Source organism: Lates calcarifer, linkage group LG12 (assembly GCF_001640805.2).
Source record: "Lates calcarifer isolate ASB-BC8 linkage group LG12, TLL_Latcal_v3, whole genome shotgun sequence".
Classification (NCBI taxonomy): Eukaryota; Metazoa; Chordata; class Actinopteri; family Centropomidae; genus Lates; species Lates calcarifer.
This window is the reverse complement of record NC_066844.1, coordinates 4,946,397-4,971,765: the sequence shown is the minus strand read 5'-3', so window position 1 is coordinate 4,971,765 and position 25,369 is coordinate 4,946,397. Positions and strand designations below refer to the sequence as shown.

General features: G+C 38.8%; 3 protein-coding genes across 5 annotated transcripts; all 3 read right to left on the bottom strand.

Annotated features, from left to right (window-relative positions):
- Positions 1–172: 172 nt before the first annotated feature.
- LOC108889792 (DNA damage-regulated autophagy modulator protein 2) lies at positions 173–6,698 on the bottom strand. Its single transcript, XM_018686421.2, has 7 exons — positions 6,469–6,698; positions 5,595–5,780; positions 4,618–4,685; positions 3,943–4,263; positions 3,025–3,107; positions 2,578–2,670; positions 173–1,716 (listed from the first exon to the last, which is right to left on the bottom strand). Exons 2-7 carry the CDS (start codon positions 5,723–5,725, stop codon positions 1,582–1,584), a joined length of 831 nt encoding a protein of 276 aa, XP_018541937.1. The 5' UTR covers positions 5,726–5,780; positions 6,469–6,698; the 3' UTR covers positions 173–1,581.
- A 429-nt stretch (positions 6,699–7,127) lies between these two features.
- Positions 7,128–21,075, bottom strand: cept1b (choline/ethanolamine phosphotransferase 1b). Of its 2 annotated transcripts, none has more exons than XM_051074797.1 (10): positions 20,854–21,075; positions 18,980–19,282; positions 17,292–17,466; positions 16,353–16,500; positions 16,125–16,266; positions 15,135–15,219; positions 13,951–14,082; positions 12,946–13,104; positions 12,685–12,810; positions 7,128–11,911 (listed from the first exon to the last, which is right to left on the bottom strand). In XM_051074797.1, the coding sequence occupies exons 2-10, from the start codon at positions 19,168–19,170 to the stop codon at positions 11,789–11,791; spliced, it is 1,281 nt and encodes a 426-aa protein (XP_050930754.1). In that variant the 5' UTR covers positions 19,171–19,282; positions 20,854–21,075; the 3' UTR covers positions 7,128–11,788. The 2 variants fall into 2 exon arrangements, with proteins under 2 accessions (XP_050930754.1, XP_018541938.1); XM_018686422.2 differs by lacking the exon at positions 15,135–15,219 and adding an exon at positions 14,428–14,512 and having other exon boundaries at positions 20,854–21,073.
- Positions 21,076–21,958: 883 nt separating this feature from the next.
- Positions 21,959–25,369, bottom strand: pth4 (parathyroid hormone 4). Of its 2 annotated transcripts, none has more exons than XM_018686397.2 (3): positions 25,280–25,369; positions 23,665–23,753; positions 21,959–23,577 (listed from the first exon to the last, which is right to left on the bottom strand). In XM_018686397.2, the coding sequence occupies exons 2-3, from the start codon at positions 23,748–23,750 to the stop codon at positions 23,283–23,285; spliced, it is 381 nt and encodes a 126-aa protein (XP_018541913.1). In that variant the 5' UTR covers positions 23,751–23,753; positions 25,280–25,369; the 3' UTR covers positions 21,959–23,282. The 2 variants fall into 2 exon arrangements, with proteins under 2 accessions (XP_018541913.1, XP_018541914.1); XM_018686398.2 differs by having other exon boundaries at positions 21,959–23,553.

Sequence of the window (25,369 nt, the reverse complement as noted above, 5' to 3'; positions counted from 1 at the left end):
CTGTTATTTTAAGGCAAAACAGCTACATAATGTTTTAAAACTGCAATAACATATATATATAGTGGAAAAAATACAGCCAGCTGATGTACTTTTAAATCAAAATGACACATAAATAAGGGGTTATATATGAAGTTAACTGGGCTACAGTCTGAAATAAAGTATGACCAGTAACTACAAGCATAAATTAATCTTTATTTGATGTCTGATGTCTGTTATACATTACTCATCTAGAACAGACATCAGTAAACAGTACAGTGTACACAAACAGCTCAGGGTTAGAAGTAAGTTTTTATCTGGTTAAATATTAATGTTTGTTTGTAGATAAGTTCTCAGTTAATTGACAGTGGGTCCTGTGCAGTCTGAAGTGTGCCATCAGAAAAATTAACTACTGTCTAATTGTAATAACCCATTGATTAGTACGTTAAAAAATGCTGATCAATTCAATTCCCTATTTTTAAACAGTTTATCACCTAAAAATTGAATATGATTTAAAATGCAGCAGGAATCTGACCAATCAAATTCAACAGTTTCTGACCATTTGTGGTCATGTTTTTTATGAATGAGTCCTCGTTTTGTTGCAACATGATTCACATTCCTGTCATTAGTTTCACACTATTCCAGTGAAAGTTTGCAGAAGTGAAGAAAAAGACTGTTAGCTAGTCGCAGATGTAAACAATGCAGAATTTAAAACAGAAAGATGTTAGAGATGAAATAGGCAAATACATTAGTGAATGGAATCATTAAAAGTAAAATTAAAAAGGGTTTAAGTGTATTTTTCAATTCCATATTAAAGTTCTGTTATTAAATCACTGTTTAATAATAGTATGTCAACATAATTATTAAATGGCTAATTTTATGTCTCCTTTTTTTTCTTTTTACATTTTTAATACATTTTTCTGTTATCAGTGCAAATCTAATACATTATTTTTTTAATGCATTTATTAATTGATTATATTAGATTATTTAAACAGTATAAAAACAGTATAAAATGTCTAATTATTCTGGTGGCAGACACAACAGGTTAGCACAAACTCACATTTATCAGGCTCCTGATTCTCCAGCAGGGGGAGCTGTTCACATCCTGTCAGTTCTACAACCTCGATTTCGCTAGCAGAGAGGACCTGCAAGTCTTAAAAACACCCCCCCCCCCCCCAAAAAAAAAAAAAAAAACTTAATAAAAACACAGTGTAATAACTGGTGGAAATATTAAAGCATTAATAGACTGGAAACTCAGCCCTCCTCAGTGTTTTATCCCATTAGCTCATATTTAAAATATTTCCACCACAGACCACGGGTTTCACAGACACGCAAAGGAAGAAAAAGCAGGTGTGATTTATAACATAAAGTAAAAACTCTTTAAATTTGACTGATATAAAGTGCAGCTGTTGGAATAAGACAGCCATCTCCAAACCTTGACAAATAAATCCAAAAATATCTGCCTTGATAGAAACCAGCAGAGGAAGGAGAGAGGATATGTTTGGGTGAACTGATCACAGATTCCTCTATCGAAAGCCGTTAAACACAATTAGAAAAAGTTAAAATTTGTGTAAAAGCAGTTCTTGTGCGATGCTCTGCTGCTCGTCACGTTCCTCCTGCCAGTAGCGGAGAAGTCTCAGAGACTTCACGTCTGTGATGATGTGAAGCGGCGACACCTCCATGTGACCAGTCGTACAGGTGGCTGCTCTGCACAGCTACCTCTGCTCGCAAGGTAATTTTCTTCATTGGGAAAAAAACAAACAAAAAAAACAACTTAGGAGATGTTTGTCTGCACTTTCTCAAGGGGTTCACTTAACTCTCTGAGGAGACTGACACCACTCCTCTGCACACTAAATATTAAGCTGGAGTCAGGAATGTGGTTAGCCTAGCTTAGCAAAATGTCTTGAAGCACCTAGCCTTGCTCTGTCCAAAGTTTAAATATGCACCCACAAGCACTTCTGAAGCTCTTTTAATCTGTACAAAAAAATCAAAAACTTGTCTGGAACTATTTGTTGATGAACAGTAGCCCAATGCAGAGATTCCAGGAAGTCACTGCTCCCAGCAAAGACCGGTGTAAACCTCTCTCCGCCGCCCCATAAACCATGGCCCTTTTACACTTCACTAGAGTTTTTTGTTTGTGTTAAACAAGATACAATTGTTAATTTGTGATTTTTCCAGTGGGCTCATAGGTGGATTTTTTAAACTTCTGAACAGAGCCAGGCTAGCAGTTTCTCCCTGTTTCCAGTCTTTATGCTAAGCTAAGCTAAGCGGCAGATTTATGGTTGAAGAAAGGGTCTACATATTAACAGGAGTCTAGCTGTACATACTTAAAAGCGTAGGCAGCTGACACACATATATATATATATGTCCTTTACTTATATTCTAATCTTCATATTCTATATTCTGTTCTTTCATTAACCTTCACAGTTTTATATATCTGGACAAAATATAAAAATAAATCCTGAGGTTTTCCTATAAATAAGCTTTTCTTTATTGAACATTTTCTATGTAGTGTTCATACCTGAGGGCTCTGGTCCAGATCTTTTGTCTGAACCTTCAGCTGAAGCTGTGTGGGTGAAAAGCTTAAGAAAAAAAAAATACCTGAAAATCTCTGATGTAGGTGAGGAAGAAGCTGATGAAGGAAAAGGCCAGAAACCATTCAGAGATGGTGCTGATGAGGTGAGCCGTGTAACCCTGGAAAAAAATGAAAACATGAGAACCTAAATGTCGCAGTGATGCTGTAAACAGCTGTGTATCCAACCTTGATACAGATTCTATTCAAAGCTGTTTGTGGTTGGACAATAGGTATTTTCAGACCAAACAGTTCTGAGGACTCCCTGAGAGGAACTGCTCACTGGGGAGCTCCCCAAGAACTACAAACCCTCGAGAAAACCTGGACTTCATTGTCAGTCCATTTGTCAGAGTTTTGCTAGAGCTATAGAATTTATCATAGATTTTTTTCTCAAAGCAAATGATCATTTTAGTATTGTTACTGAAAGGCAGGACACCCAGCTTTAATTCTCTCTCCACACAGGGTGGACTACTGACCGTCTCTCCAGGAGTCCAGTGCAGTTTGTGAGGTACATCCACTCCTGGCAGACTGCTGTACATGATGACTGATGATATGAACACTGACAGGCTGTTGAGGATCACAACTTATTTTCAGAGACACCACAGCATTAATAAAGCAGGACGTATGTTCACACCAGCTCTGCAGAGAGTTGTGTTTCCACACCACATTGCTGTATTTCATTTTCATGCGATTGTGCTGCTTCTTGCAGTTTGTTCTCCAGCTGACACTTGAGCATCATCTCCCTGTTTTCTGATTCAGCAGAGAAGCAAGCAACAGCCTGCAGAGCAACAGACTGGGACCAGTGGACTGACAGACTGAGCGCAGCACAATCAATAGGACGGACATGAAAACATAATGTCTGTCACATTTCAGCCCATTTCCTTATTCTCTACCCACAGATGAGTACAGTAATTCATGATAAAGATACCAGGTAGTTCCCACTGACTTTGTATACATTCTGAAAATTCTCTTTGTGTTCAGACTTTACACACCATCAAGACTGGTTTGACTGGTCACATTACATTTCTGTTAAATGGAGTTTGCCCACACTCATTCCAGAAAAAGGACGTATCATCTCGTTTGCTGATGCAGAGAAATAAATGTTGATCACAAACTGTAACCAGAGCATGAGAGTGACGCTATAGTTTGTCATCTGGTGGAGTGATAATGCACTGAGAATGGTGGACAAGCAAGAATATTAACTTCTCCATTTCCAAACACACTGCAGCAGTGTTGCTACTGGCTGAGCTGAACAAAGGTGACGACTAGACATCGCAGTAAAACAGGAAACACAAACAGCTGAATCACTCGGGCTTCAGTAGAAGTGACTGTAGCAGAGAAAATTTCCTCCTCTACTCTCACTGACTTCAGCTGGACTCTGTGTTAAAGGATACTGCTGATGATGCTGCCCAGGGTCCAGACTCCGATGCCGAGGCGGATTAGGTAGATGGTCTTGCTGTGGATGTGAGGCTGCATGTTGAGCGAGATCAGCGTCTGAACCAGGATGTAGAGAGCCCCAACCCCGAACGTCAGCACCGCCCCCACCAGGTGCATGGAGAACAGCGTGGTCTTCTGGAAGTTAGCGACCACGCACATCCCCATGGAGCTGACCAGGCCGAGCAGCAGCCCGAAGCGGTTCAGTCTGTGGAGCCTAAGCTTGTCCTCACCTGTCAGAGCCTCCACCTGTTTGTAACGCACGTACACCGTCGCCATACCTGCAAACACACACACACTGAAATCAATCAATTAAAATAATCAAAGTCTGATGAACATATATCGGCTGATGGACACAAAAAAACCTGGCAAACATCCCTCAAACTTTGCAAAGAGAGGCTCGATGAAAAAGAAAGGCTTTGAAAAAAAATGACATTACTGGTCACCATTTATAAATAATATAGATACAATTTAAACATTTATTATTTAGTATTAATTAGTTTATTTTGACAAATAATGAATGAATGTACTAACAAGTAACTAAATTGCACTGTCCACATTTTACAGCTCATTCTGGGATGATGCAGGTGTGATGAGACTGTTTAACAGGGTGTGTGTGAGTGTGTGTGTTTTACCTAAAAAGGCTGACACGTCCAACATGATGCCAAACACACATCTCTCTGGTGCCATCGTCCCTGTGTCACTGCAACACACATAAGGGAAAGAGAAGTTTGGTTAAACAGGAAAAAAACAGTGTTTATCATCAGTGATGTAAGATGTAAACAGAGGATCATTGTGGTGCCGACACTGAAACTCTTGAACCGTATTTTGGCATCAGTCGCTGACTAAATCCAAATGACATCTTAAAAATGAGAAAATGCTTTTGTCCACATCGGTCTGGTATCATGGAACCATTGTTTAAAATATTACTGTGAATTTGATGATAAATCTGCCTCAGTTATCACTGAAAACTACATGTGTGCTCTGCAAACACTGAGAAAATGCAGTGCGGATTTTTAAATAACTTTCTTACATTTGTTCTGACTAACAATTTGTTCTGACTAAAAGTAATTAATTATAAATTATAATACTGATTTATTGCAGCCTTGTTTTCAGTCACATATCCATGTAAACGATGAAAGAAAAAGTTAACAATTTGAGATAAGATCATTCTACTTATAGGAACCACAGAATACAAGGTTTCTGCAGGGTTCACAAAATCAAATAAATAAGATGTGTTAGAATTAGAGCTGCAACTCAGGGTTATCTTAATCATTGATTAATCTGCCAGTGAGTCAGTCTGAATAATCAAAATTTGCACAAAGATGCCCACCACAACCTCACAGAGTCAAGAAAAAGATCTTCAGATGTTTTGTTTTGTTCAACTAAAAGTCTAAAAACCCCAAAATATTTAGTTTATCATGATACGTGAGACATAGTAAATGAGAAACCACAGATCCTCTGATCTGTTTGGTGTTTTTTCCAACTGTTTTTGCTTCAGAAATGACAGAATCAATTATTCTGATCAAAGTAGTTGCAGATAATGAACTGTTTCAGCCCTTCATAGAAAGCAATTTAAGTGTGCGTGTTTGTGTGTGTGTCCGGCTCAGACCTGATGTACGGCACCAGAGGATCCACATGTCTCAGCACCACCGCTGTGATATAGGCGAAGATGAAGGACGCCGCGGTCCAGACGACCAGAGCGGCGGGCAGGAAGCACAGACCCTGCTGGAACCACCACATGACCTCCTCTCCCTGTCTGTCCGCGTGTGTGTGTGTGATGCTGGTTCACTCTGCCCTGTACACAACTCACGATGAGTGATACACACACTTATATACAGCACACAGCAGCAATCACAGAGCTGAACATTTTATTTAATTAGGATTCAGTGACCTCCTGAGTGCATCTCACACAAACCCGTCCAGATTTAACAAGGATTCTGTGTGACTCTAAGTCATAAAAATGCTATGACAGGGAGTAAAAGATTAATTTAGGAAAGTCCCCGTGTTCTAACTGAGGAAGTGAAACAGGACAAAAGTGTGTTAAAGTAGCTGTTAGGCTGTTATTCTAACAAACCAAACTCCATCAAAAAATCAGACAATTTAACGCCTTTTCAAAAACTAAGCTACACAAATACACACACACACACACACGATAACATGTTTCACTATTAAAAAATATGAGACACCAAAAGATACATGTAACGGCTTACGTTGTACATACATAAACACTCATTTACCGAATATACAGTAACATTAAGCTACATGTTTGACGAGCACGCACAATTAAAACGAAGATTAAAACCGCTAACAGTTACTAGCTTGATAACATTAGCTAGCTACGTCAGATATCCTTCATCGGTCAAAGTTAACGTTATCATCGGCAGGTTCTTAAATAGTTTTATCGGTTGGACTACACAGCTGCTAGAATGAGGAAATAATAAGTGAAGCAGTCACAGAGAGTCGATCAACATAATGACACTCACGTTATTCGAGTCCTCCAGCGACCATAATCCTCCTGTAGCGACTAAACTACTCGGATCACTTCTTTAAAAACCCGAATCTGGTGTTGAGTCCTCCGTTAAAAGCCAGTAATCATCGGTGTACTGCGGGGCTTGTGTGACAAACTGCCATTAAAAAGATAAAGTTTAAAGTCCTCAGGCTGCCGTTGTAGTTTGTTAAGGATGAAGTGCGCATGCGCCGACAAATGACAGGAAAGAAGTGGAACTCTTCTGTCCTGAATTTTGCCGCGCAGGCGAACCTGCAGGAACAGCGCCACTATGTGCGATAGTGGCCATAGTCGGAACTGCAGGTCAGAGGAGGGTCAGGCATGAGATGACCACACATGCCACAATTAATGACTTGCTTTCTGTTATTTCTATGAACACATACTGTCATTTTCCAAAGGTCAAAACTCCAGAGAAGCAAGGTGAATATTTTAATCCTCAATCATGCAGCTGTGATGATAATCCCATTTGAAAGTGGTTTAACTTACCCCACAAGGCAAATTAACCTATTTCACTATGGAGAGCTGTACTAAATGATTATATTCAGTGGCATCATCTGTGGTTTTTCCAGAGACGACACAAACACACCAGATGTGGATGTGAATCCGTCAGTTTCCAGTAAAACACAGGCAGAAATCTTCCAGGTGGGAGTATGAAATTTTATTTGCATTGGCAGGTGAAGGAGAGACTTGTTTGTTTTTACCATAGTTGTCTAAGAACACACCGCTCTGCACACTGGTGATATACCTGAGCTTGGCAGTCTGAAAAACTTTAACACAAACCCCACACACTGACAACATGCTCGTCGATAACGGCTTCATCTCTGTACAAAACAATTAAAAACAAAGTTGTTTAAGGCAAAACATTTACTAGGAATAATGAGTGAGTCGACCTGACATCAGTCACTATCGAGCTCCGGCTGCTGATGCTGTATCTCACAGAGTCGTTATGAAAAGTTCTGTGTTCATACAAAGACTCTCCAACTGTACAAACCGTTCAACACTATCTACACATGCATCAGTTCATTTTGAGTGAACAGACATGACTGTACAGAGACATCCACCGTAGAAAATAAACGGATAAATAAAAATATCTGAACGTGACATTTGAGAAATGTTTGTACTCAACACTGTTACTTCATGTATGATGTACATTTCCCTTTTCACCCAGAGTGTGGACATCTAGTTATGTCAACACTGAGCTGCTCCTTAAAGGGCCAGTCCACCCAAATCACAACAAAAATATTTTACTGCTAAACCCTAGTTAGTGTCCAGTCATGCAGATGGTTTTCATTTTACAGAGTAGAGTTTAAAATCTTCACAGCTGAGATTTCTGCCTTCATTCCCAATAGTTTTTACAATATTGTAACTTTTTGACATTTTTTCCTCCAAAACGGCATCTTTACTTTCACATTATGGTTTATTTCTCACTATTACTATAGTCTTTAAATATCTTTTCTTAACCTATTACAACTGTTTTGTCATTTTTTTTATAAAATCATTTTATTCACCTAGTATACTATTTTTTATTGTTAATATTTTTTCCCCCAATAGCAGTACTTTTTTTTTCTCACACAGTAATGATTTTTTTTTCTCAAAATATTGTAACTTTGCATCATTTAAAATTTTCTTGCAAAAATCACAACTATTTTCTATTGTAACTCTTCAAGTTTAAATGTAAAGAGTGCAATTTATTCTTCTGTAAAATTAACTGTGGAAATACTAGATATATTCTCCCCAACAGCTTTATTTTCAATACATTTCATTATTATATAACATAGCAACTTTTCTCTATAAATTATGACTCTGATGACTTTTTTCTGCTAAATTACAATTTTATTTTGGTTATGATTTTCCCTCAAAATTAAGACAAAATTCTCATAATATGCAATGATTCAGAATCTTTTATAAATCTCATAATATTCCTAATATTTGACTAATATTCCTTCTCAAGGTATTTTAGAGGACAAATGTTTTTGTGATTTGAGTGAAATGTCCCTTTAACACTTCTGTGTGGAAGTCTCTCTTCCTATGAACCAAAATAGAAACTGATTTCTGCCAATGTGATAAAAAATGAATAAATTGTGCAAGTAATTGTAAAAAAAAAAAACAGAAACAGTTGATATAGGAAAGCTTTGTCATTATTTATTACGTCTTTATTTAGATTCTTTATTAAGTTTCTCATTATAATGACTCAGGATCATTTGTTTTCATCACGTTGGCAGAAACGAGCTTCAATGAACCAACGACCAAGAGTTTTTTTTCTCAAGTGTTCAGAAAACTGTAAATTACGACCAAATCACCCTGCACCTGAACTCCTCCAGTTAAGACAACCACTGCTCAGAAGCTATTAAACATTAATCAATTAATCAGTCAACATTATAGATCTTCTTGAACATTTCAAACAGACCATAGAGGCTCAGTACTGGCTCTGCAGATGGAACTGTTCAGTGAAACATAAATAAAACAGGCACAATATATAAAAGCAAGAAACTAATCTCTGCTGTTTAGGTTCTCCACACGACTACAGGATCTCCACAGAAGCAGCGACAGTAAACACACACTCGAGGTGACGGTGGTGGGCGTGGAGGCAGAACGAGCAGCAGCCACACTTCAAATAAACAGGTTTTTATTAACTGCCAAGGGACAAAAGTTTGATCTGATTTCTCGTCAGTCACCACCTTAAAAACTGTGACCTCATCATCTCCTGTACATTCAGTCACCTGTTCTGCTGCGGCAGGTGGAGGAGGTGGAGGTTTGGGAGGAAACTTAATGTCAACCATGCTGTGTTAACAATAAACTTATTTTTAAAACAGTGGTTCAGTTAAATAGAAACATCCGACGACAACACAGGAGGGAGTGTGGTGTTCACATTAGTAACCGTCATATTACGTATCTTTATGACCGTCAGCAAATCCCATGAAAAGATGACAACTGGCAATGTAGTGATCCTACTAACAAATACCTGGAAACTTTCCTTGTCATTTCCTAAAGATTAGCTGCTATTTAGGTGTTAATTACAAAGCATATTTCCAAGAGTAGTGTCACGCTATCTGTTACCAAATATAAGGGAAATGGACAAAATGTTAGATGTGACAGTTATCAAAGATTTTTTTTAAGAAAATGAGGGAATTGTGTAGGAGCTAAGTGAAAAATTGTTCATTTACAGACGTAAATATTTATCAGCGCTTCCTAGAAATACTACTACCTCTACTACTAATAATAATAATACCAATCCTAAATGGAAAAATGTGCTACACACACTGAATCACTTTATTTTACTACATCTGCAGGTATAACTGATGTCAATTAAATTTTAACGCATGGAGTGTTTGAAAACACAAAGTTAAGGCAGGAATGCAGCTGAAAACTACAGGTATGCTGCTTAAATGTCAATTAAAATATTTACCAACCAGATCTATAGTGTGCGGCAATTTGTCTTTCAAGGAAACGGATACCTACATCTGCTCACTAACAAAAAAAAAACCTTGACATAATGAGTGAGCACTTAATGTAAACTGTAAACAGTCTTAAACTGTAGAAACTAGTGCTTTCTCATTTCACTTATACCTAATAATAAATAGAGTGGGTCTTACTTGGAAACATTCTAGTAATTAAAACTCAAAAGCAGCTAATTTTTGTCAAATTATGTGAAAAGTTGCCAGAAAATTGTCTGGAAAACATTGGACCAAACATTTACCAAGTATGAACTAAGTATCCAAAGACCAGTATGGCTTATCCTGAGCTCCACTGTTGTCCAAAAACACATCAGTGAGCCGCGTGAACTGGAGGACATGATCCTTCATTAAAATGAACACACACTGTAGTAACTGAAATACACTAGAGCAACAAATGTGTATTAGCCTGCTGCCGAAAATAGTCCCCAGTAAAGGCACTATTTCCTCCTGTTTGAGTGACATTTATTAAAAACCACAGGGAGCAAATGTTTCGCCTTATTATCGAGCTACATATCTGTGAGGTGTTTTTAAACTTCTTCAGTGACAAGCAGATGGCTCGGAGCTAAGAGCCACAGACAGCGCAGAGAGGTCAGAGATGAAACCAATACATTGCTGGTTTTGGTCTTTTGATGGGATTTGTTTACGATAGTGAAAATATAAAACAATAATTCCAGATGGAGAGAAAGGAAAGGAGTAACAGTGGAGCAATCTGTAACACAACAGCAGCAGCAACGTTCAATAAAGTTGAAATGAGAACTGAGTCAAAGCAGCCACTTTTAAAAATGTCTTGATCTTTGTTTTCATCATCTGCAAAATGTGCGAAAATCTTAACATAAAAGTTCATTTGTGACCTCAAAGGTCCACTTACTCACTTTCAAACCTTTCATCTGCATTAGAAAAGCCCTGAATGTTAGTAAGTGGATCTCCACTGAACATACTTCTCTTACATGTGCGCACACAGTGTGTCTTTATCTATTTACAACAAAAATAATAACATATAAAGAAAGCCTCACCCCATGAAGCATTAACCAAACCACCGACTTCAAAATGAATATATAACATGATTATAAGTAAATATAAAATCCCCTCCTCAGTCTTGAATCACAGCCCAAAATCCCACGTGTACCTTTAACCTTTAAGTGGTTACAGCTGACAAATGAGACGGAAAAAACACTGGCAGTAAATATGTCGCAGGTATGTTCGGATATGTAAAAGAAAAAAATGTGACAACGTTGATATTAAGTTTCCTCCAAAACCGTGTGATGTGCAGGAGATGTCGTTCCTTTAAAATCATACACACGAAGGAAGGTTTTTATAAATGTGTCAAAGAAGGATTTTTAAATTAAGAGAAGCAGACACCGTAACAGTTTGGTATTTACAATAGCAAAAAGGTAAAGTTATGCAAATATTACAAAAATTATAATCATGAAAAGCAAAGAGTTTGATTCATTTCCTATACATTTTCTTGCACATGAACAGTTAAAACACACTTTTTAAGTTTCTCTCCTTGACCATACTGAGTAGCACCTGTACTCTCCTGAAATATTTGCTCTGTGTAACCATGAGTTTGTCAGAAGGAGAATTATTGTTACTGGGGCAGAAGATGAAACTGGTACAAATTCAACTCTGCACTGGTGAAAAAAGAAAACAATGACAGTAATACTCCAGTATCTTAATATATATTATTTGTCCTCACATTCAGTTGGCAGAAGCACATACTTTTACACGTCATCCCCCTGCATCTCTACGTGGAAAACAGAGGGAAGAAAGAAAAAGATGAGTGCGGCTAAGGGGGGAAGGAGGTGGGGTGGGGGGGCAGAGTCAGTAATGGCCGGCGTGTCCTCAGTGCGGAGCTGAACTGAGGACTGAACAAGGCTTGATTTTGAAAACAAAAATGTGAAGATGGCAGGCAATCTGGTTGCAAACACTGACACAGTAACGCACCAAGTCAAACAAGGAAATGATCTGCAGGAGAGAGAGAAACACGTCACTGTTTATGAGCACTGTGGAAACATGTTACTGCCAGGAAAAAATATATGAAAAGAGAGGTCAACATTATGAGTCTTAGAAGTACTATAATTAAAGTACTCGTCTGTCTCACAGGTTTGATTTATGAAATCATTATTTTGATTTAATACCTCATAATTATGATTTATATGAATCATAATTTTCACTTAATGTGTCATAATTAAGACTTAGTATCTCATACTTTTTACTTACTACGTCAAACTTTTGATGTAGTATTTCATTTGTTTGATGTAGTATCTCACACTTCTGATGAAGTATCTCATATTTTTGAGGCAGGACCTCATACTTTTGACTTTGACAACATACTTAAGATGTAGTATCTCATTCTTTTAATGTAGTAAATTGTACTTTTGAAGTAATAACTTGTACTTTTGACTTATGTCATATTTTGAAGTAGTACCTCATACTTTTAATGTAGTAACTCATACTTTTGACTTACTACATCATACTTTTGAAGTCGCGTCTCATACTTTTGACATAGTATCCTACAGTTATGATGTACACTCATTATTATTTTTGTCATTCTTTACACTTGATGTATAATTTACTTTTCTCTTCAAGGCAGAACTGGTTTTCCTCACAACACAGACATGTTCTATCAGTGATGCTGATATTTACTTTACTACTTAACTGACTATAAATTAATTTGACTGAATAAACAAAAAATTTACTGCAAGCATGTATCCACAGCTAGCATCACGTGTACTTACCAATGCAATCCACAGCACCAGGTACTCATCAATAAAACTATTGAAATACTGATCCAGGAACAGTAGTCCTGGTCCCAGGAAGGCTAAATCGTGAAGATGCATCTCACTTTTTGTCATATGTGCTACCTGTGGACAGACAAACCACACATAGTCAGCGGCTCGGTAGAGAAGACCTCCATTACTGATTTAACTGTTGTTTCTGCTAACACGGCATCATGTCTGACCTCCTTCTCATTAAATATAAAAGTATGGTTGACTTACAACTAATTTATTGGTGATTTTGGCTGAGACGAAGCCAAACGCCAGGATATAAAGACACGGATGTTTCTCAAAGAGCTGGACAGCAGACTTCTTGTATATCATCATCGCCAAAATTATAACTGAGCCAATATGTAAGACTGGAGAGAGGACGCTGGTTCCCTGAGGACAGAGATGACAAAAAGACAACAAAGTGTCTGGTTAACGTACATAGAACAAATACAGAAGAGCTGCTCTGACATTAATCTGTAGAACAAACTGATACTGATACAACAGTCTACTTATTCTGACCAGACACTTCCAGCTGCCAGTAACTGTAATTATAATGATAGCTATTAGGTAATTATTATATGGATGAACAGTGTGAGCTCAGTAAAGAACATTTCTACATGCACCACGAGTGTTTTTATTTGGTGTCTGTGGTGGCGTTCCCACGCTAGTTCACCAGTAGCAACACATTTACATTAACCAGCAATGTTTGGTTTGCCAGAGCTGAAGAAAACAAACATAAATGACTACTGGTGTGGCTTTTCCTCGTTTAGAAAAGGCTATGTAGCTAGTACATCTGTTATATGTAAATAATGGATTATTGTCTCGGAAAATGTGGAAATTCTGTATTTTCATTGTCATGAACGCACACCAACAATATTGGTGTAATTACTCTCACAGCCAGAAGGGGGAGACAAAAGATCCACACTGCAGGTTTAATCTGTATTACTTGCGACCGACTATAAATGAAATCTCATTAAATCATGAGGAGAATCTGCACACGTTTGGGATCTTTCTGATTCAAAGCCATCAGTCCTCTCATCTCATGAAACTTTAAACCTTAAATGAATATTGAGCCTTAGAAACATTTGCTCAACTTATTTAAACAGTACAGTGACAGTCTGTGTCTTAAAAACAGGAGTTTCTTCCTGAACACTTTCTACCACTTAATTAAAATCCACTGCTCTGACAGGATCACTACAAGCTAACAGGAAAGACATCTGAGGTTTCCAGACTTACTGCTATTGTGGATCCGTTTTTGCCCACGCCTCCTGTAAATATAACTCTGAAGTAATTGGTGCAGGAAAAGATGGCTCCTAAAAACGTGCAGATGGCAGGAACCATTTTCATCTGGATATTTAGGATCGGAATCTGGCAAGTGAGAAATTAAAACAGTAAAACTGATAATAAAACACAGACATTCACATTAAGATACATGTTGATTATTCAATAATGTTCCTGTTATTTTTGTAATTTGTGAGTACGTTCACTTTTACATCCACAATGAAAGCATCATGAGTGATGTTAGAGAATGGTAAAAACATTCAGAGTCACATTCTTTGTATTTCTGATAAAAATTACAGTTAAACAGTCAAAACAAAAATGTTGGAGCGGTACCATAGCTATATTAGAATTAACAAAACAAACATTATTACATAATTTTGGCATCATTCTGTTGAATATCAATCTGTATGAATTAGAACCAATCACAATTACCAGTGACTGCCAAAAAGCAGATCCTCCCACGGCGGCCAGCAAATACATGATTATTATGAAGATTTGCACCTCAGTCACATCAATGCTGAGTGGGAGGAGAAAGCAGAAAATTTACAGTGAGGATTAGTGACGTCTACCAGCACACAGTCAGCCTACAGCCTTCTTCCACAACACACCGCTGGACATGGAGCTGACGAAGACGCTGTTGTGCTCTTCAGCATGATACAGGTGGAGGCTTAAGAGTCAACAAGAGAGCAGCTAGAGACGCAATTAGTAATATACTAACTAAGGCTGCAAGTAAAGTAATAGTGATTGTTTCATCTAGCAAACATTAGACAATAGGGAAATAGTCCAAAACCCAACTATCTTCAGTTTACGAAGATATAAAAAAGCAAAATCATGCTAGGTGATATAGCATAATATAAATATGTCAGATTTTACATTTTACAAACATCCAGTGAGCCTCTCATCGTGCTTTGTCTTCAGAAATGTAAATACCACTGGGATAAATGGTGGATATTCACAGTCTCGTGAGAGTTAGTTTCTTTCAGCTGATGTTGGTGAAGAGCTGTAAATTTACTGACTGCATCTTGTGCAGCAGCACAGACTGAATTTAAATTCTCCATGTGCCTCCACGGGGAGGTCAGCGGTCACTGTGGAAGCAGACAGCAGTCAGCCATGCAGCAGCAGCAGCACAGGAGGTTTACCATCATGTTCCACAGGCAGGGACCCACAGTGGCTGTGACCATCTGTAATCCTGCTAGACAGATCTGCACCTCTGTTATGTCAAATCTACACACAGATGCATCCACATTTACTCCACCTCAACCACACTCGTAATTTTTGTTCGTGCAGCTCAGGACATATATTCTATATACACCCTTCATGTTATTCAACGGGTTTCCAGGCACCTGAAAACATCTGTAACCTGCTCATGTCCACTGTCATATTTCAGACTTTAACTCAGTTTAACTCCATGTTTCAGTGTAATATTTATGTACCATGAAAAAACAGAAATTGTTTAATTAAGAAGCCGGTGTTCAAGCCCAAGGTTGCAGTGAAAGTGACTGACACAAGCAAATGAAGAACAGCCAAATAAAAAGAAAACTGTGTGCAAGGTTTGTTGGTTTTTCAGCTAACCACCATGAAGTTTACACGTCTTTTTTCTGTTAACTTTCAACCCATAAAAAAGGAGTGGACACAATATTTTATCAACATCACACCACCTTAAGCAGCTCCCCTCTGAGTGTATTTGATAATTCTGCTTTAGGAAGAGGGACAAGTTTTACAGAACCAGACTGCAGCAACAAGAAAACATCAAGAGGAACTGAGATGTGAACACTTGCTGAACCTCTTCTGCTGGACATGACTGTAACTGTGTCTGAGCTGTGGGTGTACATACAGTCTTAGTATTTCCTGATTTCAGTCTGGTTTATTGAGTTGTGAGTTATTCCACAGGTTTTTGTCTTCAGACATTAAATAATGGTGCATTGATATGCATCTTGACTCTTGTTTGTGCACAGCTGAAACAGGTGTTGTACTAGTGGAACTATTAAAAAACAACACCACTCAGACCTGCTAACGGCGTTCTGTAATCTATGAGATGAGCGTACTTAATAGAAAAATGGCTTAAAATCATCTTCTTGCTTTTAAACAAACAGACAAACAAAAAAATCAAGCAGCTTCTGTCGACTCACATGCCAAACCGCAGCGTTCCCGACACGTATGTTTGCCAGTGGGCACAGTAGAACATAAACATCCCAGCGAAGCAGCAGAAGAACATCCAGTCCGGGTTGGTGCCCAGTTGCACGGCTATACTGGTTCCCAACACCACGAACACTACAGGGAACAATCATACCACAACACAGTTAGTTTTAAGACGACTTCAGATTTACTGAGTGGAGTCAAACAGGAAGCAAACGAACCTGTGGAGAGGGAGTCGCAGCCGTGGTCGAACAGCTCGCCCAGCGGAGAGCTGCTATTGGTGCGTCTGGCCTGCTTCCCATCAATGGCGTCCAGTGACTGGTAAATAAACAGACCCACAGCACACAACAGGTATGCCCAGAGAGGAGCCTGAAACAACATAAACACACATTCATATGGAGCAGGGGTCAATAAGCAAATTTCACAGCGGAAATAAATAGAAAATAATTAGGTTTCAGAGGGTTTATTGAAGGGCTGTGTTTTTCACACAAGTATCATATGAGACAGTTTTCATGGGGACAGCTTCTCAGGTTTACAGCAGCTCCAACATAAACTGCTGACAGTCTGGTATGTGGATTATCCAGAGTAACCAGGAAGTTGTGTCTAATGTTTCCAGTGCTTTGAGCCCCACAACTGAAAATCCACTCACCTTTATTGCTCAACACATGAAACCAAAACTCTCTACATGGATAGTTACCAGTGGGGGTACATGATAAACGAATGGTTTAGCTGAACATATTTTATATTATATATATTCTCATTTGGCAGGCTGTATCTGAAAGATGCTTATATTAGAACCATGCTTTTATTTCTAATTCTCTTTATTTAATTTACGTATATTTCACCATACTGTAGTAAGAGGTCTCCCTGTTCTCTGATCTGCTCCTTTTTAATCTTTTGTCTTGATAAATTCAGTTCATTGTGCATTTCTACATTTTTAACACTAACACTGTTTTCATACATCAATAAATTCTAAAATGCTCAAAGAGAATAAACTCTCCTCTTCCTGGTAAACTTTTGATGTGATACATCTACAGGAAGTAAAAAAACAGCAAACTGAGGCCAATTAATGAATGAAAACAGTGTTTGTGTTGACAGTTATATATGATTTAAAGTGAAGACAGTATAAAGTACAAAGTTGTTTCACATTGACGACTCACCTGTTCAGTGGCAGTCGGGCAGTAGTAGACAAGCACGAGGGTGGTGAAGACATTGGTGGCCAGGCCGATGATGGTGATAAGGTTGGGGGCGATCCAGGAGGGGACTCGTCCCACCAGCCATTCCCAGTAACGCTGCATCAGAGGCTCAAGCAGCGAACGACCAGCACTGCTGTACCTGCAGGGACAGACAACAACCATGTGAGGACCTGAAGACTTTAACTCTCCACCCAGGACGGACCAGAATTAGTTCACCCTGTCATCATGACTGTCATGGCTGTTTACTGGCTTCCATTAGGACTGCACAATTATTGTTATTTATATTGAAACTCTGATATTAAAGGGTGAAATTTAAAGCATTTCTTTCACAATAAACAGAGTCTGAATAAGCTGTAACAAGTAACAGTTTAAATTAGGCAAACACTGATTTTATCAGCTACAATAAAAACAGATGACATCAAATTTACTCAGCAGTAGATAATTGAGGTTAATGCTGTACATTAGCATAAGAACAAAAAATAAATCTTGGCTGTCATCTGGTTAATCTGCTCCCAGCAAGACGCGGCCGATACAATTACACTTGGCAAAAGATGGTTTCATTAAAGAAGAATAATTATGATGAGATGTGTCTCTTTGCTGTTCCAGAAAAGGTCAACAGATGAGCAGGTCTTTTTCTATGAAAATAATTGAGCTGATTCACTTCACATCAGGTTCAGACAGGTAACAGGTAGCTCTGCAGTTGTTGAGTATTAATGACACGATCTCCTGTTAAACTTTTAATCACGTTGTATTATCATTTTAAGCTTAAAACCTCCTGGTTGCAGAGCTGCTACCTCTGTCTGTCCTGTTTGTCTGTGGAGCTAACGTTAGCTAACAGTAACAGCTACAGAGCAGAACTGTCAGTCCAATATAAAAACAACATCAGACCTGATACACCAGCGATTTTTGAATTTTATCATCTCAGCTCTCATATCTAAATTACAGCCAACAGATACTATTTAACAGTCATATATGTTTAGTTGTTGATGCATAGTGAGCAGGACATTTAATAGCTGAAAGGTCAACGCTCTGATGTATGCAATAGTTTCACTGCTTCTAAAATTTCTCAAAGCTTATTGAGCACTGCTGTTATTATTACATCTATAAGTATGACTATTATTATTATCATTATAATTCGCAGTCTGGCAGTACTTGAATGCAACAATATATACAGCTGTTCCTGCCCCCCCCCCGGTCGAGGCAGATGACCAGATCTGTCAGATGTTTCTTCCTGTTAAAAGGGACTTTTTCCTCTCTACTGTCTCATACTGCGAGCTCATTGTGGAAACTGCTGTTTTTTTTCCTGTATTATACAGTCTTGACCTTACTCTGTAAATTGCCTTGAGATCATCTATATTATGACATAGTGCTATATAAACAAAACTGAACTGAAGTGAACTCTGGGAGGATTGCAGCAACAAACAACGGCATTGTTTCATTTGATTCAGTTCATGGAGAAACAAGTTACCTTTGTGATAATATTTGGTACACTGATGTCTTGTTTGAAACTTTGTAAACCACAAATAAAGACCTGGAGTTTAAGTCAGGGATAATAGTCACAATTTTAACAACAAATGCAATGTGGGTCAGAAAAAAGAACAAAAATTAGATGTTTGCCTCAACATCAACCCTGCCTGTCTACACAGAATTACCTGTGCTCCTCCAGTCTCTTGAGCTGGTGTCTGGACAGGGGGGGTGAGGGCAGCTCAATCAGCCTGCGCAGCACTCCGGGGGCAAGCCAGCAGGCCGCCTCCATGCTCATGCCCTGCCCAGGGTCCTTTGTCCCGGCCAAGGCCTCGGCGAGAACGCAGGCCCCCCCTTGCTGCTGCCCCGTCGCGCTCATGGAGCCCTGGTGCCTGCTGGTCTGGTCCCCGATGGCTCTGCCTCTGCCTCTGCCACTGTCCTGACGGAGGGGCTAAAGATCCACAGTGGGGCTGGATGAGGCTGGATGATACCTGCAAAATTGAAATCAAAATCAAAATACTACCCTGTGAAAGTATCACAATATATACAAACAGCCTCACATAACCCATGGCCTGCTTGAGTAGGTTTGCCAGGAATTTTTAAGCTTAGCTCTAAAGCTATAAATCCAGTTTCGCAGTTGAACCACACCTGCACCACGATCAAGTGATCCTGTCTAGACCTTAATCTGGCAGTAAACTGTGTACTACATCGAATTTGAATAAATACTTAATCTTAAAACACAACCAGGATATTCAGTGATAATACCTGCACCTCAACACAGAGACAACAGATACTGTGTGGGATGTGGAGGCGTCAAAGACACAAAGGATGAATAACTAGATTACTCATGTTCCATGTCATAACCAGACATCATAACCAAGTTAAGATTTGTAGCAAGGCCACCAGCCAGCAGGTTTTCTGCAGGGTTCAGAAAATTACATTTTAGACTTTTTGAGACCTCTGTACCACAGACAATGCAATTCAATACTTTCCTCACAATCATAGTCCAAAATATGAAAAAAGAGATGATATGGTTGAGAAATATTTATTACTTTATCACAATTTTCATTGCTTGCAGTTGTGTGTAACAATGACTTGATAAAATCACTTAAATTTTGTGCTAAAATTGGCAGTTGCCCTTTACAAGATGCTGAAGCTACCAGAGGTGACGGTGTGCTACAGGTCTGATCGTGCTAACTGAACCAGTTTCACTTTTACTTTATGGGTTAATAACGTCTCCCAACAGCCAGTAATCAAATAAAACACACTTTGTAACTAACATTACCACCTGTGACAGGCAAGAGAAAATATTACCGACTTTTATCATTTAAATTAAATACTTTTAAACGCCTTTTCTACATGATTTCAATGCTTTTTAAGACCTCTCAAGACCTGCTGAGACCCATGTGGATGAAAACGTGTCCCTGATAGATTACAGTTAGTATAATATATGAAAGGAGCAGTCCTCTGCCCTCAGGCACCAAAATGACCAGAATCTGCCCTGGACGATCACACGTGTTATTGCCTCATGTGTTGTTGTTAGTGTTGTTGATTACATGAGAACATGAGGAGTGTGTTGCCACCAAATGTCTGCTCGAGCTACCGTACATCTCTGTCATGCTGCACATCGTTCTCTGCGGACATGCCGTTAACAGGACCGATTACTCGGCTGACTCTGTAGAGATCAAAGACAGTGTGAAACATCCACTTCTTCTCAAACCGTGTCTGTGTTACAAAACTACTTCTTGTGACAGTCACCGACACTTGAACCACTGACAAGCCTCTACCGACCTGCCTCGGCGGTTTGCTAACGCTGCCTAGCAATCTCGCTGTTAGCTAACTTCACATTAATATTGCTGCTGCTGAAGATAAACATTAACTGGGCTGGTTGTAACTTGTTCTGTTGGCTTGTTCTCACTTCCTCATACTTATATTGTTGAGGATATAACACGTACTCTTGATTTAAATAAGACTACACCAGTATTGACACCTCCCTGCGCGCTAGCCTGAGCTAGCCTGACTAGCTAACCCAGGGAACTGACGGATGTAACAACCGACTGACCTGGCCGATTAAAGGACGAGAGCCGCGGACAGTCCCAGGGGCGGTGACGGCGCTTCAAGCCGACAGACAGCACCTCTCCGTGGGTGGTTAGTTTTTAATTTTCCCGTTAAGAAATAAAATACCGGAGGCAAGTTTGCAGCTGTAGGTGGATCACCGCGACCGGTGTAACTGTGGTTGACACAGCAAGCTAGTTAACGTTAGCCGTCACGGAAATCTCGCGATACTGTCTTGTGTTACCACGAATTTTGTGCCCTCAGGTCAGTCTCACAGGCAGGGAGCTCGAGGAGACATCGTCCACCTCAAGTCAAAGGCCTATATTGTCACATGGAGACAGTGAAGGAGGGAGGGGTTAAAAAAAACCCAATTTAATCATTAATGGAATAAAAACAGAAGCTTTTAAAAACCAGCAATAATCTTGATATAGTAATAAATAGTGTCATTTATGTGCAGGTTGCGCAATAAAATGAAATTTCAGTGAGTTGCAAGCAAGCTTGGAGTGCAAACCTTAAAGTTTTCAAGTCCATTTTGACGGGGTTTAGCAAACAGTCAGTTAGTTAACAAAAATGTTGCCAAATTTAAGCAGGAAGTTGCTGAACAAACACAAATTACATTCATGCATCCACAAAGTTTAATATAAATTTTCACAAGATAAAATTACAGGCATTCAATCATTGTTTACAACCACAAATCTCTTTATACATGCACAGAGATAATTAATCAGACACATGAAATTCATAAATGTCATTCCATACAGTGAGGGTCTTTCAGTCTATAAGTTCAGACTGTACTACTAGAGGAGTATACACAATTCAGTCGCTACTAATAACAAGTAGTACAGTACTCTTTTCTTTTATAGGTTCTGAAAACAAATACCTGTACTGAAGAAACAGCTGTAACAAGTACACAGACTCTGTTACACATAGATGTGATCATACATTAAGCAAAGTTATAACTGCAGCCAAGAGAAAAATAGTGTAAACCTGTAAAGTAGTAATAGTAATTGATGAGCATGCACATTTTAAGACATGCTGAAAGCTGTGTAAAGTTGCATAAGACCACATGGTGATGACACAAATACTGAGATCAAAAGGATTCATACTGTGTATTATTTTCCTTCTTTCGTTCATCTCATACACACAACTGCATCAGTCCCCCCAGCTGTGGCAGCTGCAGCTGTAAAGGACATGTCTGGATTTTTTCAACTCTTATCTCAGCACAGCACCCAGATATCCATATATGACAGGAGCTGATGGGGTTTTTACTTTATGTTCAGGGCAATGGTTTTTTTGTTTTGTTTTGTTCGAGTTAAGGAAGGAACTGCTGCGCTCCTGTACCACCCACATCCCGAGTCACGTGTGTCGTTAGCTTTAGACAACAGAAAAACATTGGTTATGGATTGACATTGGTCTGTCTCTAACCTCTGTCTCTGCAGAATCATTGATTTAAAAGTTTCCTTATGATGCTACAAAAATTAATTCAGAGGTATTACATTTCTCTAGAGACATATGGGTATGATGCACATTAAAAGTATATTGATGTAATTATTGGGAGACAGGCTTAAAGGTGCTATATGTAAGTTTTGCTATCACTACATGACTAACATTAGCATAAACAGCTGTTTACAAGAGCTTCAGCCATTGTTGTGATTACCAAACAAGAGGTTAAAATACGTCCTCTAAGCAGCACTACTTCATCCTCTCGTGTTGAGCTGAGGACAGACTGGATGCTACAGTGACTCACTATCACAAAGTGGTGAGCTGGTTAGCATGCTAACTTCAGTAGCAGAAAAGATAGATAGAAATAAAAGCAAGAGTTAACACAAATGTTGCTTTTCACCCCTAGAGACAGCTCTTGGCAAGTAAAGGAATAATGATGCTGAACTCACCACATTTCTTCTAAACTGGTAAGTAAATGCTAACATTAGCTATGTAGCGATAGCAAAAACTCACATATAGCACCTTTAAAGAAAGAGATGCAGTCTGTGTGTACGATACCATTGTAGTCTGGTGGTGTGATGACAAGGAGCTAGAGTAATACCTTCTGCATTTAAAAACACAGTACACACTGGAAACGGCAAAGGCTTGAATTTGTCTTAGTAGTACATAGAATTAATTCAAGCAATTCAAATTTTAGTTTTTGTGTGAAAGATCAACAGCGTTTTGCACATAAAAATACACCAGAAATACCTAAAAATACACCATTTCAGTCATGTTTTGGTTTTGCTGTGTTTAACAGGAAAAAAATATTATCAAAGCAATCAAAGATAAACTACCTTCAGGCAGCTCAGGGTCACAGGAAAGTGGATGTCTTGCTTCTATAGATGATTTGTTGTTGTGCTTTAAGTGTTTTATTGTTAAAAGAATGGACACAATTAATATTTATTTTTCTGTCTGTGTACAGTGGCCTCATTTCTGTGCCTCAGTGTGGTGTTAGGGCTCTCTGTCTGACAGTTGAGTCAGGTAGGGATTAAAGAAGTCTCTCAGGAGGCTCTGGACCCGGGCAGACTGGGGGCTCTCTGCAGCAGGGACCAGCGCCGGATTCAGAGCCAGGTTCAGGACCTTTGTGGGGTCAAGAGCAGTGGAGCGGGTCTGGGCAGTGTGGAGACCCTCGATGGCGCTGGACAGCCAGATGAGCCTCTTGAGACTCTGGATGTTTCGGCCACGGTCGTGCATCAGCTGGTGTTCGGTCACAGCTCGGCGGCTGAGAGGAGGAGACAGGAAGGATCTGTAAAGATCAGTCCTTACAGATCAATCAACATTCAGGATTTTATGCAAATACAGAGTTGAAATGAGGCAGGAACAGTCGTCTCACCTCTCGTTCTGCTGACACTGGCCTGTTGTAAGGATGACAAGAAACATGACAGCGAGCCACTGCACAGGTCTGTGGGACATCTGCATCTTCTGTAAGAAAACAGCAAGAAACTCACATCAAAACTCTAACTGTTTTAGCTTGTGACCCCTTAAAATGAAGACATGTCTAATGGGGAATCCTCAGTACTGGTTGAATAGATCTACCAGTTTAAGTTTTGAGGTGAAGTGAAATCATTAATGAATTCACAAGAAAAGAGCAAATACTTTTTCTTGTGAGCCGTCAGATTTGTCTTGCAACCTCTGTGGACCCTCAGGTTGGGAACCACTGAGTTCGATTACTCACTTAATAATAATATACAAAACATAAAATATGAGTTTTACTGCCTCTAAACAGGAGCTCCTTATAATGCATATTTCATGACGTGAAAAACACAATGTTCAGATTCCACTTTTATTCCATTTTTACTGTTGGAAAACTTCAGAGTGGTCAGAAACATTTAATGCCAGACAGATCTTGGAAACCACACCCAAAGGCTCTATAACAACAGGTGTGATTAACCAGATAAACATCTCAAAGTAATTAACAATTACAGAAGGTTAATCTCAAAGTGCAACAGTACATGAAAAAATAAATAATCAAAACATCAAAAAAATGAAGTTGTCAGGTAGTAAAACCTTAAAATGCTTTAAAAAACTTTACATTTTCATCCATGCAGCTTTTTAAAGAGCTTCACACCTATAACTGTGTAACCTATTACATTTATTAACAGCAGCCCCTAATGTGAGGTGATCACGGTGGAAGACTACACGGCTGTAACACCAGAGACCAGGATTTGTATCCACAGTTGTGTCTGTGGTTAGATTTAGGCAGCAAAAGAACATAACCATAAAAGTGTCAATTAATACTGTAGCTACATTAAGTGGATATTTCACTTCAACATCAGATATTTTAGTTGAAAACAGTTACATCGTCTGTGAAGATGACAAGACGTATTCGCAATTTGCTGAAAAAATAAATGAATAATGTATCTACATTATTAAAGATGATGTAATCTGCTCATGTAAACTGTATTTGTTGTTGAACTTAACTTGTATAGAGACAGCATTTTTAGGAGATGCTGTTGCCTCTGTGAGTCTCTGCAGAGAAAGGTGTTATGGGTAACCATAGATCACCTCCCATATCTCAACAAAAATTACACAGATTGATACAAATACTGACATCAGCTCAAAACAGAAGAGAAAAATGCACTGAAACAGCAACATGAATAACGCTAAATGACCTTTTTGTGTGTCTGATCCACTACATGGATAGAAATGGAAACGTTCTTCTTCTTAATTCTGTGTTTTTTAAATAAAATTCATTCTAATCTGACCAGATTTACAGTTTTCTATTATAAAATACACCAAACAGAAGTAGAACTTCACACTCTGTCTCCTGGAAGTGTCTCAGAACTATTCGTTTCACACATTTAAACATGAGTAACTTGAGGCAGACACACAAAACACATGTAGAAATAAAAAACTGACATAAGAATTTGTTGAAAAAAAAAACAAACAAACTCTTTTCACTTTTAGCTTTGTTAGGTGATGAGGTTAGGTCTTTAAGTGGTACTTACATTGTCCCTGTTGGTGACAGCAGCAGCTCCTCTAACGATCAGACACTAAACTGACTTCAGCTTCGACCTCCAGACCTTTTTATAAAGAAC